This window comes from Erpetoichthys calabaricus, chromosome 6 (assembly GCF_900747795.2).
Source record: "Erpetoichthys calabaricus chromosome 6, fErpCal1.3, whole genome shotgun sequence".
Taxonomy (NCBI): Eukaryota; Metazoa; Chordata; class Cladistia; order Polypteriformes; family Polypteridae; genus Erpetoichthys; species Erpetoichthys calabaricus.
Genome location: NC_041399.2, coordinates 112,381,480 through 112,397,003, shown reverse-complemented (window position 1 = coordinate 112,397,003; position 15,524 = coordinate 112,381,480). Strand labels below are relative to the sequence as shown.

The following is a 15,524-nucleotide window of genomic DNA, read 5'->3' as shown; positions in this document are numbered from 1 at the left end:
AAGTAAATAGCAGCACACTTCTCTTAATTAGTAGTAAGCCTTTACACTAAGAATGGCTGAGGAATAAGCTTTAGCTGCCCTGCAACCCTGCTGTGGATAAGCATCTTTAGATGATACCCTTACAGTATCTACAATCAATAACCATGCTTTTATGTATTATATATTGGAATATGCTAAAGTAATTAAAAGGTTAATTCAGTACACGCAGAACACAACTGCCAAGATGACATACGATAGCATAAAAGAACACACAAGTCACACACACTTGGAACGTTTCAAAATGAGAGTAGTCTCAGAAAATGATGCCACAATCATCATAGATCACTCTAACGTGCTAAAGTGTTTTTGTATTACAGTAACACAGCCCCCATTTTACTTGACATAGCATCTATTTAGAACTTATTTCTACATAGTCATTCATTATTGACAAAAAAGAAAGTTCCTTTAAATTATTTATTTTAAAGCTCTCAGTCACTTTAAAGCCAACAAATAACTATCAGAAATATTATTTAAAAATACGTGTTTTTATTTTATATTTTACATGATATAAAATATGACTTACTGCTTGGTTTACATAATTAAAAACACTGTATGGCATAGTATAAGAAATGTATCTTTAAAAACCATATAGAAAATTTGAAAATAAATTACTATTTAAATGACAACATGATGTGATATATCACAGTATTACTGTATCTGCCTGATTTTATTCTGCCAATAAACTACAGACAATACTGCAGTGGTACTTATAGGAAGTTTGGAATTTAATGTTGCACAGTTGTTGCTTTCCAAACATTCCAAAACATAAAATCTATTTACAAACAATGTTTTGGCTGATGAGTCTTTACCTGTTTATTTCTTTAATTACATTTCTGTTCTTCTTAGACATTTTCATCTAAAGCAGGTCCATCTCTTGATATAACTCTTGTCAGTTGCAACAGTTGTTTGACAAATAAATAAGTTCTGTAATCTACGCATTGACAATGCGATTTTGTAGACAGAACAGTATAGATGGTTTACTCCAAGTTTCTTTTTCTACTGGATGTTTGTTGCACAGGCCTGCAGTTTCAGTGGCTTTCAAAAATGTCTTGTATACCCTGACAGAAACCAACTAAAAGAGAATCTGAATTGTGCCAGCCTATATGTTTTTTACTTTTTTATACAAAAAGGCACTTTGGAATTTTCATGGCAATAAATAAATAAAATCTCTTTTAATATAGGCATGAAAACAACCAGTAACACACACATACATGAAGACTGAAGTGTCCAATATTATAAATTTACTGTACCAAGTTATGGCAACACATTCATTTTATATCTTTTTCCTCTCCCCGAAGCAGCCAGTACTTGACCATTCTTGGTTAGACTAGGATTTTATAAAGGAATCTTGGACATTTTGTAGTATTTCTTCAGTTCTACAAATGTTATTATTTACAGTAACATTTACATAAAAGATAATAGTTCAAAAATACCTACATATCTCACATATTTGTAGGTCTTTGGAGTGCAGAATGATGCGATACCTGTGGCATGTTATGGGTCATCACTTGCTGAGACCCAAAATATCCCTGACCCACTCAAACCCATAGAATTCAAAAAGAGTCCAATGAAGCAGCTCATCTGTGTGAGTTGTGTTCATATGTTTGGCCCCTTACTGAAAGAATTTTCTTGAAAGTTATAGGCACTATAGCAGGGGGTCATATCACATATGCCAGGTTGCCCAGGTGGTCCACGTTTTCCTGGGATGCCAGACACACCATCTTTACCTGGACTTCCAGGAGGACCTTGGGATCCTTCACCATTTATACCAGGTGGTCCTTCAGGACCTATGATATAAGCAAAAGTTAAAGATATGAAAATACACACTGTATTAATTTCTCACTTATATGGTGTAGCCACACATCAGATCCCAATGGGGTAAACTATTGCTGAAACATAACATACAGTTAAATGTATTTATTGAGTGAAAAACATGTCATGCTGCAAATTAAAGGGAAATGGAGCATTTTTAGTTTCTTTTTCTTCTTTTAAAGTCACACAGTTGTGATGTGCTCATATGTCACCAAGCCCTAGATGCATGTGTGAATTTGATGTTACAGGGAAGCTGAGCCTCATTAATTGTGAGCCGAGAAAATTAGGGTCTCAAGTACTTATGCTGAAGAGTAGTTGAGGCTTTTGACATTTGCATGTTTATTGACTTTCAGTTTGCTTTACCATTGTGTTTGGTTGATGATATTATGAATTGTTAAAAGCATACAACCAATGTACCAGAAAGCAGAGAAAAAAGAGTAAACACTAGGAGATGAAGAGTCCATGAAGGAAAAAGGCTGTTGAGGAGATGATTGCAGCAGAGCGTTATTGAAAACTGTGGAGTGTAGAACATTATTATGAGTACTGTTTTGACTTTCTAGGTTTTTGTGGATTTTTGATTACCAGATTAAAGACTGTACCCATGTTGCCTTATTTTTGATATTTTTCCTGATTTGCCATTTTGTGCTTCTGTATATATATATATAATATAATATATACAGAGAGAGACAGAAAAGCCAAGCAAAATGACACCTTTTATTGGCTAACTAAAAAGATTACAATATGCAAGCTTTCGAGGCAACTCAGGCCCCTTCTTCAGGCAAGATGTAATCTATATATATATCTATATATATATAGATAGTTATAAATTCTTTATTATACATTCTTTATTTACCATAATACTTAGCTGACACTTGCCATTTTCAATAATGATAAAATAAGAATCCAATAATCCAAGTAATTTGTCTTTTTCAAGCCAGGAGTTTTCTCCTCTGAGGGGAATGTTTGTGTATTTGATACATTCAAAATTATATTTTGCACTTTAAAGCCATTGATCCATTTTGGACCTATACAGGCCTGAAAGCCTGCCTGGTGAATTTGGGACCTGACTGCCTGGGGTGTGGCCTATTTTGGGGCAGACTAGTGCAGTCATGGTCTAGCCACCTTGTATATTTTATGGGGTGCATCCCCTTTTGCCATCTTGTGTGGCTATGCTTACAATACAGGCATAGTAACAGTGATCAATACAAATTACCGTGTTTTAACTGACATTAACAGCCAAATGGGGAACTTGTTTCTTTTCATTTTTTCCTGTCATAGGGTAATATTGATACTGATTTTACTTGTATTGGTCATTTTGTATTAATATATATTTTACATTGCTAATTATTACATACTACTGCATTGGATATACTTTAAAAAATGTTTTAAGAAAATTGAACAACAAGTAGTTACAGACCCTCCACTGCTAACTCACATCAGTTGATGACATTTTCACATCACTTGAATCGCAATCTTCTGCATATGACAGCTACTGAGCCACCATAAGCATATTTGTGCTCTGTTATTAACTTCATTGTAAAGTGCAGTTGAAAAGCACATACGTATTTAATGTAGTCTACTAACACATGGAATTGTATTCTATTATCTTCTGTATCATTTCTCCTTTGTGCCCTTCTTCTCCTGGCATTCCTATGCCGGATAAGCAGTTGAGCACAGTTTGATTATTTATGCCACTCCAACTTCTTTTCACTGGCCAGGAACTAGCCAGCTATTTGAATGTGCATTTCATTTGTAAAATGTACCAGGGTGTAAGGGCCTATTGTGGCCAGGCAGGTCTTGAATATGCCAATTTAATTTCAGTTTGATGAGGAGGAACATCTCAGAAAAAACATTGTCCAGTTAGATTTGTTCAAGATAAAAATAGCATAATTCAAAATAAAAGCTGAGAAACGCAGTGGCCTCAAAGGCTGATAGAAGATGGAACGAGGAGATGCTGGTAAAGTTTAGGGGAATTGTGAAAGTATAACCAGAAAAAAAAAGACATTGAGATTGTGCATGTGATGATGTACTTGGGTGTAGCAAGGCAAGGAACAAGCATGGAAAACCAGGCCCTTAATTTCAAGTAGCCTTGTGTGGATGTGTCAGACATCATCGGTTTATATATTTATTTGGTGAGGCATGTGTCATAATGGTCAAAAGTAAGTTTTACAAGGCAAAAGTATACAGTATATCAGTATATCATAAGCTACTATATGCTCCGTATTTTCTCAAAGCATGTTCCGCAATGTAATACACAAAGTCCCCTACATGCAAACCTTCAAGTTACGAACATGCATGACCAATAAATCAAAAAATATTTAAATAAGTGAAAAATTAAAAATTGTACTGTAACTTCAAATTTTGAGGCAGAGTGCAAATTAGTTTGCATATCTGCTACTAGGCAGAGCACAAAAACCCATGCTATTATTGCTTACATCCTCAGTCATGTGCTTGCATCCTCTACAGGTGGTTGTGCTTCTGGCTGTATGTCTGCTTATGTTGAGCTAAAGTCCAAGATGTCTGTAATTAAGCGTAAAAGTAGCGGTGATATACTGCTGAGAAGCGCCAGGCAATGGAAACAAAGGTGAAAATAATTGAGAGAGTAAAGCAAGGCAAAAAGATGGTCAACATTGTTCATTAGTATAACATGAACTATTCAGCCTTCGCCACGATTCTAAAAAACATGGATAAGATCATGGAACATGGATCACATATTTTTGCGATGCATGCCAGCTCGCTAGCTGTAAGCGAATCTACCAAGATCAGCTGACTGAAAACATGAAAAAGAAAAACAACTTGGTTATTCGTTGTTAAAATGCACTAGAAATCAATACAAAAATACTTTATGTAAATAATATGTGGGTCACAGACTTGCTCTCATCATCTTGTAGTCATTCCCTTCTCAGTTTAAAAGAGTAGACAGACGTCATGTACAAGTGAGAAAACAGCAAGTGAGCACAAAGCCAAGTCAGTGGCTGGTTTTAAATGTTGCCCCATCAACCAATGGGCGACAGACGCTTTACACAATGAGCCTCTGAACTTGCAGTTGCAATGTTGGTGGACAAGCAGTCCCCCCCTGCGTCAAGAGTTTCATAGTACAGCGCAGTTGGGGGGGTTGTCGAGGTCTCAGAAATCACACAGTAGAAATATTAACTTGTAAAAGCTATTTGTACTCGACATACAGTACCAATAACATGTTTTCGATGAGAGTTGAGGAGAGAGAGGTTTGCTAGGTCTGCATATGTAGGATCTTTCGCTAGCGGTAAGCAAGTCTACTGAACTGAGATCAGCTAATGGAAAACAATGGGAATAAAAAATAACTTTCAGTTATTTTTTGTTAAATTGCACTAGAAATACTAACTTTTAAAAGTACTTTCTTATGTACAAATAGCTGTACATGTACATGTTTTCTATAGGAGATGAATGTTGGGAGTTGCATTTTGTTTTTTGGTTGCCTAGGCTAACTTTGCTGGACTTTTGAAGAAATTGGACTTGCGAAAGTGCTCTTGGAATGGAACTTGTTTGTATGTAGGGGACTTACTGTAATTGTTTTTCAACAAAATGCATTGAAATCAAAATAAAATATTTAACATAAATTTTATTAAGCCAATTCACTACTTGTATATGATTCTTTTCCTAATATATACTACATATTACTTAAAAATACATTACCTGATGGGCCAGGAGGGCCAGGTGGACCAGAAAATCCTTCACCCTTTGAACCTTTGTCTCCTTTTAGTCCATTATCACCTAGAAAACAGAAAATATTGGTTCTCATTTTATCTTACTCCACTTTTCAATTGACATGTCATTTGATTTGCAAGCTTTCATGACTCTTCTAAACATTATAGACAAAAATGTTTTTCTTAACATATGTGTAGTGCCTTCAGAAAGTATTCAGACTCCTTTACTTTTTACACAATTTATTATTATATAGCCTTATGCCAAAATCATTTAAATTAATACTCGATACATCAGAATTAGAAAGTGAATACAGGATTTTAGTATTTTTTGCAAATTTATCAAAAATAAAAAAACTGAAATATCACATGGAGCTAAGTATTTAGACCCTTTACTCGGTACTTCATTGAAGCACCTTTGGCAGCATATTACAGCCTGGAGTCTTCTTGGGTACAACATGACAAGCTTTGCACACTTCAATTTGGACATTTTCTGCCACTCTTCTCTGTAGATCCTGTCAGGTTTAATGGAGACTGTTGGTGGACAACTATTTTCAGGTCTTTCTAGAAATGTTCAAATCTGGGCTGTGGCTGGGACACTCAAGAATACGGGTGTCACATTACCAGAATTTTTGTATTCAGTACCAATACCAGTGAAATGTTATGATACTTGATACCTTTTGATGTCACAGCAAAAACAGAAATCCCATTCAATGGCTTTTATATTAAAGTACTTCCATTATTTGATTGAAGTGAACACTAGTGTTTTTTCTGTAATACAACTAGGGGGCTCAGCCCCCTGCTCGCTTCGCTCGCCAACCCCTGGTGTTGGGAATGACAAAGAGCGTGATGTATGAATGAGATATAGAATAGTGTGACGGTGTAGATGATGCAAATAGAAAGCAAACAATAAAGTGTGTGGCACAGTGTAAAGGTTTATGTGAAAATTTCTTTGTACACGCCGTTTAAGTGTAAAAGGTAATTCCAGCTCAGAACTTGTAAGGTCATTTAAGATGGTTATTGTTGTGATCAGAGTCAAGTTTGTCAGAGCTTAGAAAGAGTTGTGTCTTTCCAGGAAGTAATGGAATGACTTGGGTATTTATGTTTTCCACATTAATATTTTTTGGACATAATATAGTGCGTTGTGTTAAAAGGGGCATTTGGTCTAATGAGATTGCTGTTCCAAATCTCTCTGTAACTAAGTCGTCGCAGATAAAGGCTTGAGGAATTGTAATAATATGTGGCTGAAGTCCATCTGTATTGGTGAGTGTACCATCTCTCAGTTGTAATAAGCAATTGTTATGATCTGGTTCTTGACATTGTATCTTTTTTACTAACTGTATCTTTTGAAAGCAATGCCAATTGTCTGCGTATTTTAAGGTGCACTGAACAATAGCTGAGTGCATGGCATCTGGAAGAATAGCTAATCACTGTGTAAAATCTCCTCCTCATAAAAGTACCTTTCCTCCAAATCGAATATTATTATTTATAAACGTTTGTTCATGCCATTGAACATTCATCAATAAACAACATTTTTTCAAGACGGATGTCACGTGCAGTGCCACCGTTAATGTTCATAGTGGATTCCGATTTGTAGGATCTAATGTAGTTGATAAAGATTTCACTTTCAGGTACATCGTCAGTTATAAGCTTCTGTAGATATTCAGTATATGAATGTAAAGAAGGCAGTCTAATTTGACCCTTTTGACAACAACGTGTAAATGTATAACTTGTATTGCCAGTTGTTTCTTCAGGGAAGTGAACTGAATGACAATGATTGCAAATGACATTCATTAATCCGAATGAATTTTCCTGGTGTATGTTTTGCTTGTGCCGTTTGAGAGGCACGTTGTTGCATGTGTAGTATTTGGGACGTGTTGTTTTGGAGCTGTAATCGATTTGCCTGTGCTGTGTGAGAAGCCCGTTGTAGCCTTCGCTGCCATTAACGTATGTCTGAGACGGGAGGTGTTTCGTTTTGAATCCGTGCCTGTTGCGATGCAGCACTTTGATTGATAGTTTGCGTCATGTGGATCTAGGATGTAGATTTGTGCATATTAAATGAAGTATTGTAGGATCTAATGCAGTTCATAAAGTTTTTACTTTTAGGTACATCGTTAGTTAGAAGCTTTAGTTGAGCTTTGCGTTTTTGGAGTCGAGTCATTTTTTCTTTTAGAAATATGGATAAGCAATAAGGAGTATTGCACTCACTGTTAATATGGAGCCTTTTCTGCGGTTGAACGGTTAATAGTGCCTTATTGTAAGGAGATCCACCTATGCTGCATAGCCGTCTACTTTGTTGTTTCTTTCGTGTTCGTGTGTTTGTTCCTGTTATCCTTTCCTTTTCGTTTTGTACCCGTGACCGTGTATTCATGACTTGTTTCTTTCTCAGCATGCGAAATATGGATAAGTAATAAGGAGGATCGCAGTCACTGTTAATATGTTTCCTTTTCTGCAGTTGAACGGTTAATAATGCTTTATTGTAAGGAGATACACCAATGCTGACACCTATGCTGTCTAGTGTGAAGGTGTTGATGTTCACTTTAGAATATGTGGCTTTGGGTGTCACTTCTTATGGATGTGTGTGTGTGTGTGGGTTGAGGATTGTTGTCGCGCGAGCGTCTTCTTTCTTTTTGTGTTCCTGTGTCTTGTTGAATCCCCCTGTTTGTGTGTGTCCCGTCCCTTGCTTCTAGGGTCTGTGGGGTGGTTTTGTGTTCTTTTTTTTGTGTTCCATGGGCTTGTTGAATCCCCCTCTTGGTGTGTGTCCCGTCCGGTGCCTGTAGGGGGGGGGGGGGGTGCCTTGCTGTTGTGCGCGAGCCTCTTTTTTTTTTTTTTTTGGGTCTAGTTTCGTGTGCAATGTGTTTCGTGCTTTGCCTGCGTTTCCTCATTTCTCCATTTTTCCTGTGCTCACTCCTTTTTTCTGTGGTCTTGTCCGCCTGTCGCGGCCCCTCATCCGCCTCTCTCGCCCTCTTTTGTCCGCCTTTCTCGGCTCCTCAGTCGACTCTCGCGGACTCTTTTTGCGCCTGCGCAGTACGTCTTTTTGCAGCTACGGCCCATTGCCGGATGTGCCTGCGTCCATCATCCGGTTTAGCATTCTCGGTTAGTAATATGGATATTAAATATATAAACACTAACAATAGAATCAAGTAGTCACCCAACTCTAACTTTAATAAACAGGTATTTCTATTCATAACCATCAAAATACAATGCACGGCTTGAACTACAATGTGTGGCAGAGATGAAGACCCCAAATTGTAACAACAAGTGGGGTTTATCATCTTGGGGGGATTTTAGCACAGGGTTTATAAAAATTATCTTAATACATAATTCGCCTGCCTCCTCACTCACTCACTCACTCACTCACTCACTCACTCACTCACTCACTCACTCACTCACTCACTCACTCACTCACTCACAGTCACCTTCTGCGCAGCTGCACGAAAAACCTTACGAGACCGACATCCAACCCCAACATCGCGGCAGGCGGCAGATTTACGGCCTCAAAAAATTCAAAGAGAAAGGCGACTTCGATTAAAGCTCTAGAGGCCTGAAAGGCGATTTCGACTACAGCTCGAGGCCTAATTACGCATTCTGATTCAATTATGCATTCTTTCAATACACCTATATCAGGTTTGTGGTGCTTATACTTATTACTATTCCATATTGTACTGGAACATTCATCATTCAATATTATACTACAGGCCTGGAAAATTCATCAACTAACAGTACAAGCCTGTACAGTAATGAGTAAAGCAGACTACAATCATTACAAAACAACTTCTTTGTTACTTATCATTTGTTCTTCATACACTGCTGACGCAAACTTGTGCCCGTTTCATCTTACGTTGTCGAAACGGGCTCTTTGTCTAGTATCATCATAAACTACCTTATTTATCTTAGCATGTGCACATTCTAAATATATTTTCTGTGTAGTAACTGAAAAATACTGTTTAAAACCATATTAAATATAACAATTCAAATATTTCTATATCTGTACTGTTGAATTAATAAATCTCAAGATAGTTCATTATACTTCCATTTAAACAAACTCTTTAAAGCTGTTTTTGTAACAACATGCTTTTAAAGTCTAGTGTGTCAATGGAGCAATTTGTTTGGTTTCCTATTGTAAGATTTATATTTGCATCATTAGCCAGTTAAAAAATATTACAAATGAGTAATAATTAACAGATTATTCAAACTAATTCAATTTCAGATGTAAGAAATTTATGGTTCTTTAATTTTCCAAATTTGTCCCTGCTTGTTTTGTTTTATTTTTTTTTTATCACAACTTTAAAGCTTTCTGTATAAAACCAGTCTTACATTAGACCTTTATTTCAGAACTCCTGTAAAACAGCCTTTGTTTTGTTGTTTTCAAGCTTTTTTGCGTGAATGATCTGACTTTGTTATTGCTTATGCCTGTGAACAAATCCAGAATTTGAAAAGTACTTGGCTGTAATTACCATTGAAACATATGACATGTGCTTTTACTTATGGAGTTTACTAATTATTGTTAGTATGCCTTCAAAAACCAAATGAACCACTCAAATTCAGTGTTTGCAGATTCATATTTAGCAATGAAGTATACTGCTTTGGTCCTCCTCAACTGCATGTTTCTGCAATTATGCATCTCTGTTAACTCTGTACATGTCATGTTAATAGGGAAATGTCCCTTCTCCTTTGAAACACTAAAGTACTAAATTACATTTTTTTTTGGTATTAGCAAATGGAGCAACTCATGTCATCACTGATGCAGACAAGCCAAATAACCATTTCCTTTTAATCTTGCCTCGATGTTTACTTGCTACAACTGCTGTTAGCACTCTCATTCCTCCCACATGCATAACTATGGACGCAACTCTTAACTGCATATGCCAGTTAGAAAATGGACAGACTGCCAGATGTCTCTAGATGTGCTCATTACAATTAGCAAATTAAACCCAAGCCTCCGTTCATTTATAGGGGTTGTATAGTACATTACTTAAAAGTAATTAATCTTGTATTTTTATCACATCTTACAAATTTGTGGCAATACAAGTTAAATGATTAAATCTCAATTGATCAGTAACACTATTTCGCTCTAAAAACATGCACTAATTCATAGTAGGACAAAAGTGACAGTAACATAACCCCTTATGTGTGGGCTGGATTTTTTTTTCTTTTTTTAAATAACAAGTACAGTTCCCTACACTTGTGCACTGAAATTCTCTTGTACAAACACCAAAGTCTTTCCAAACATGACTTCTGCTGTTTTCTTTTTGACATGTGTTGATGCTGTTGAGTACCATCACAATAGTTAGCCATTCTTATATGAGACATACACCTGAGGTCCTGACTCTCTTTGGTCATTAAAGGGCATCCTTCAAAAAAGCAGGGTGTATCCCAATGTCCTGGCTAAGTTGTCCATCACATCCTTATCTATTCTGGCTCCCTAATCATCTTCTGTCTCTAATTGGCTATCTCTCTTACCCTTTCATCATAATGGCTGATGTCGCATCATCCAGGTGGGCGCTACACATTAGTGGTGGTTGAAGTGGTTCCCCTCTGTCTAAGAGCTTTGAGTTATGAGAAAAACTCTATATAAATGTAATTAATTATTATTATTATTATTAGTTTTTACTTTTTAATGTATTATTGTGCAATACTGATTTTCTTGGTATTACTGGCACTGTAAAAAATCTGGTACTATTATATTTTCGAACATTGACACCAAATTAGTACCAAAATATTGGTTCTTGTGACATCCCAACTCAAGAACATTAACAAAGTTGACACTAAGCAACTCCTGTGTTGTCTTTGCTTAGTGCTTAGCACATTTTAAAACAACTGCAGTTGAGCCAAAAAATGAAAACAATAACCATAATAGAACTAACTCGGAAATGCCTAGTGTACAAAGTGGTAAGCAAGAGCTGGTTGGCAGATCTAAGGGCACAGGTAGGAGTATAGGGTACTAAAAGGTTAACCATATAGACAGGTGCACATCCATTAAGAGCCTTATAAACTAACATTAAAATTTTAAAATCAATGTGATAACGGAAGGAAAGCCAGTGTAGGGCAGCTAATACTGAGAAATCTAGCAGCAGCATTCTCCACCAGCTGCAGTCAAGAAAGGGCTTTCTAATTCCATAATATAAAGAAGTGCAGTAATCAAGTCTTGAGGAAATAAAAGCATGAATGATCTTCTCCAAATTACTGTGAGATAAAAAGGGTTTGACCCTAGCCAAAGACTGCAGCTAATAAAAACTTGTACGAACGACAGCATTTACTTGCTTCTCAAAATTAAAACACTCATCCATTAAAACACCTAGGTTTTAGTAAAATTTCTACGGTAGACAGAGAGAGAACCAAGCATTGTATTAATATTGTTGAGAATGTTAGGAAGTTGAAAGACAACAATATCTGTCTTAATCTTCATTCACTGTGAGAAAATTTAAAGCTAGTCAAGCTTTAACATCATCTGAACATTTCATAAGTGACTGAAGTGGTTGGCCAATCCTATGCTTGAAAGGAAGGTAAATCTGTGTATCATCAGCAAACAGATGAAATGAAATATTATGTTTCCTAATAATAGAACTTAGCAGTAATATGTATAAATTAAAAAGAACTGATCCAAGGATAGACCCTTGCAGTAAGAGAAACAGAACTAGAGACACACTCACCTACACTCACAGAGAACATTCTACCAGACAGATAAGATTTAAACCAATCAAGTGCAGCACCCCAGATCCCAATGTATTGTTCTAAATGGGATATAACAATTTGATGATCTACCATTTTGAATGCTTCAGAGAGATCAAACAAAAGTAAAAGTGCAAATTGGCATATATCATTTATAAGGAGAAGATCATTTAAAACTTTTAATAGTGCTGCTTCAGTGCTGTGATGGACTTTATAGCCAGACTATAAAACATCACCATTGATATTTGCATCAGAGTACCCTTGGAGCTGCTAAAAAGCAGCTTTCTCAGTGACCTTGGAAAGAAACTGAAGCTTAGAAATGTGTCTGTAATTTGACAAAACAGTAAGGTCCATACAGGGCTTTTTTAATAGTGGTTTAACAACCACTTAAAATAATGAGGAACAACCCCAAATAAAAGGCTATTATTTATAATACCTAAAATGTAAACCCCTACCACGCTGAAAATCTCTTTGAGAAAAATTGGAGGTAATATATCAGTAGGGGAAAAAGAAGGCTTTAACTGGTTAATTAGTTTCCCTATAGTGGTGAAGTTCACAGGCTCAAACTGCTTAAAACAGTCAAGGAAACAGCAGAGGAAGATTGGTCACTGACAGGTAATAAAATTTGGGGTTTAACTGCCTAAACTTTGCCCACAAAAAAGTTCAAAAACTCATCACAAACTACAGAAGAAACCACAGGGTAGCAATGAACGGAAACAGGATTAAGAGTATTGTTAATCATTTTAAACAATACATTTGGTCTATGACAGTTATTAGCGATGACATTAAAAAAAATACAGATTACGTGCCACCTTCACCACTTCTTGATATGTAGTGAGTGAATCTTTCATAATGTCATAAGACATCTTAACTTTATCTTTTTTCCATTTCCATTCTGCTCTTCTGCATTCACGCCTTGATTAACTAGTACTAGTATGCCTGATTTTTAATGGGGTGACATTGTCTAGAATAGCTAAGCAGGAAGAATTAAATTGTGAAATCAAATCATTAACACATAATTCAGAAAAAAAAAAAAAGAGTTCAACAAGGAACACTCCTAGCAACATTAAAAGCACCAGAAAACTGACCAGCAGTGTGTGAAGTAAACCGCCGAGAACAATAAACAGGATTATGAGGTTTAGACATTGTAACATGAATTGAGAATTCAAATACAATAAAATGATCAGAGAAACATTTTGAAATGACTTCAAGATTATAAACAGGAATAGCAGATGACACAACTAAGTCAAGTATTTGACCATGTTCATAAGTTGGGGTAGTAAGAGACTGAATAAGACCAAAAGAATCAATGAGATTTAAGTTTGTCCTATTGGAGGGTGAACCTGAGGCCCAGGATGCTCTGGAGAAGGTTTTCATTAAGGATATCACTGTACTTTGCTTAGCTCTCAATCAATTCAGTCTTGTCTCCCAGTCCCTGCCCCTGAAAAACAACCCTACAGCATGGTGCTTCACTGTTGTAATGGTTTTGTGTATGTGATGAACAGCACTTGGTTTCCTCCAAATTGACACTTTGAATTGAGGCCCAACAGTTCAATCTTGGTTTCATCAGACCAGAGAATCTTGTTTCATGGGCTATTATGTGTCATCTGGCCACTCTGCCATAAAGCTGAGATTAGCGGAGTGTTGCAGTGGTGGTTGTCCCTCTGGAAATTTCTCCCATCTCCACACAGGTTCTCTACAGCTCAGCCAGCATAACTATCAGGTTCTTGATCACTTCTCTTACAGAAAAGTGTATTCTTAAAGTTGATGATTTGCATATATTTTAAGAGAATCATGAGCATGTATAGCAATAAGCATTATATCTTAGTGCATGTTAGTTTAGCAAGGGTTAAATCACAAAATTCTTGTGCCTGTGTATTTTTTATTTTTCTTAGCAAGCTGGAAACCACCAATATTTCATGAGTCAAGGTCAGGTATATAGAGAAAGGCTGATAGGAAATCTACACCCCCAATAAAATAATTTATTTTCTAGGTGGTGAACATGAGCTGAGGACTAGAGATAATGCTGGCAGGAGCTGGATGGGTTCAAGGTGGGGAGAGGGCCTGCCAGATGGCAATGATGTATAAGATAGAGTGCTATGCTCATTAGGCTGGGAAATATTGTTGATATTGGTGGAACTAATTAGAAGCAGGAAAAAGGCCATGGGAAGTTGGAGTCAGATAGTGAGGTAAACCTTTGATAAGGACTGTAACAAATGAAAGGTGGCAGAGTTGCCAATTGCTCAATTCATGTTTACTGAGACCGTGTGTATATCACGCAGTAAAACTTGATTCTGCCTGCACATCCAAGCGCCTTCTTTGAGCAGATTTTCTGCCACAACACTCCCCAGGTACTCATTTTAGTTGTTAAACCAGCTTTAGGAATAGTTGTTGTTGTTGTTCCAAACTTATTCCGTTTAAGAATTATTGAGGCCACTATACTCTTTGGAAATTTCAGTCCTGCAGAAAACAATCTGTAGCCTTCCCTAGATCTGTGCCTGGACACATTCAACCTGTCTATAGTTTCTGTAGGCAATTCGATCAATTTCAAGGCTCTGATACACATAGTCAACTTTATGACTTTCTATAGACAGGTGTGTGCCTTTCCTAATCATGTTCAGCCAATTGAAATGACTACAGGTTGACTCCAAACAAGGCTTAGAACCATCTCAGCGATGGTCAGTAAATTGAATGGGATGCACCTGGAGCAATTGCAGATTAAGGGCCGAGCAGAGTAGGGTTTGTTTTAGCAGTAATGGGGATTTGAACCGGCAACCTTCCGAATACTGACGCAGATCCTTAGCCTCAGTAACCAACTGTGTAAAAAATGAAGGCATGTGAATACTTTCTGAAGGTACTTTATATAAATGTTGACAATGCACATCAAACCATCTTAAATGCAACTGTATGCTGCATGTCTATGGTAACCTCTGATACAGTAAGTCTGACCTTACAAGGCATTTTACTTTGGAAAGTAAACATAGGATCATCTCCCTCTCCTAGGCAACAAAGTCTGTGCACCCAGTGCTTTTTTGGATAAATTTTTTCCATCTGAGGATTTTGGAAAGCCGGGCAATAAAGTTACTAGACATGAATAGAGACTCCATCACAACACATGCTGGTTCACACACCTATTGTCAATTGTACCAGACTATAAACCTAATCTACGAGTCATCTGAATGCTAGCAAAACCCATGTTTACAAGTTCAGCTTGTTTTTTGAACTCGGAGTCCTAGAACTGTGAGGGTAGACACAAAACTGAAAAAAATAAGTAAAGATTCTCATTTAACTACTTACATCAAACTCACTGATAGAAAAAAG

The 15,524-nt window shown here is 36.7% G+C and overlaps 1 protein-coding gene across 1 annotated transcript in view; it reads right to left on the bottom strand.

Annotated features, from left to right (window-relative positions):
- Nucleotides 1-470: 470 nt before the first annotated feature.
- LOC114653503 (collagen alpha-1(XXI) chain-like) overlaps nt 471-15,524 on the bottom strand; it is a 263,740-nt gene continuing 248,686 nt past the window's right edge. The window contains exons 27-28 of the mRNA XM_051928764.1: nt 5,524-5,601; nt 471-1,826 (exon numbers count right to left, since the gene is read on the bottom strand). Coding sequence (XP_051784724.1) covers nt 1,636-1,826; nt 5,524-5,601 — 269 coding nt within the window. The 3' untranslated portion in view covers nt 471-1,635. The remainder of the gene's footprint in view (nt 1,827-5,523; nt 5,602-15,524) is intronic.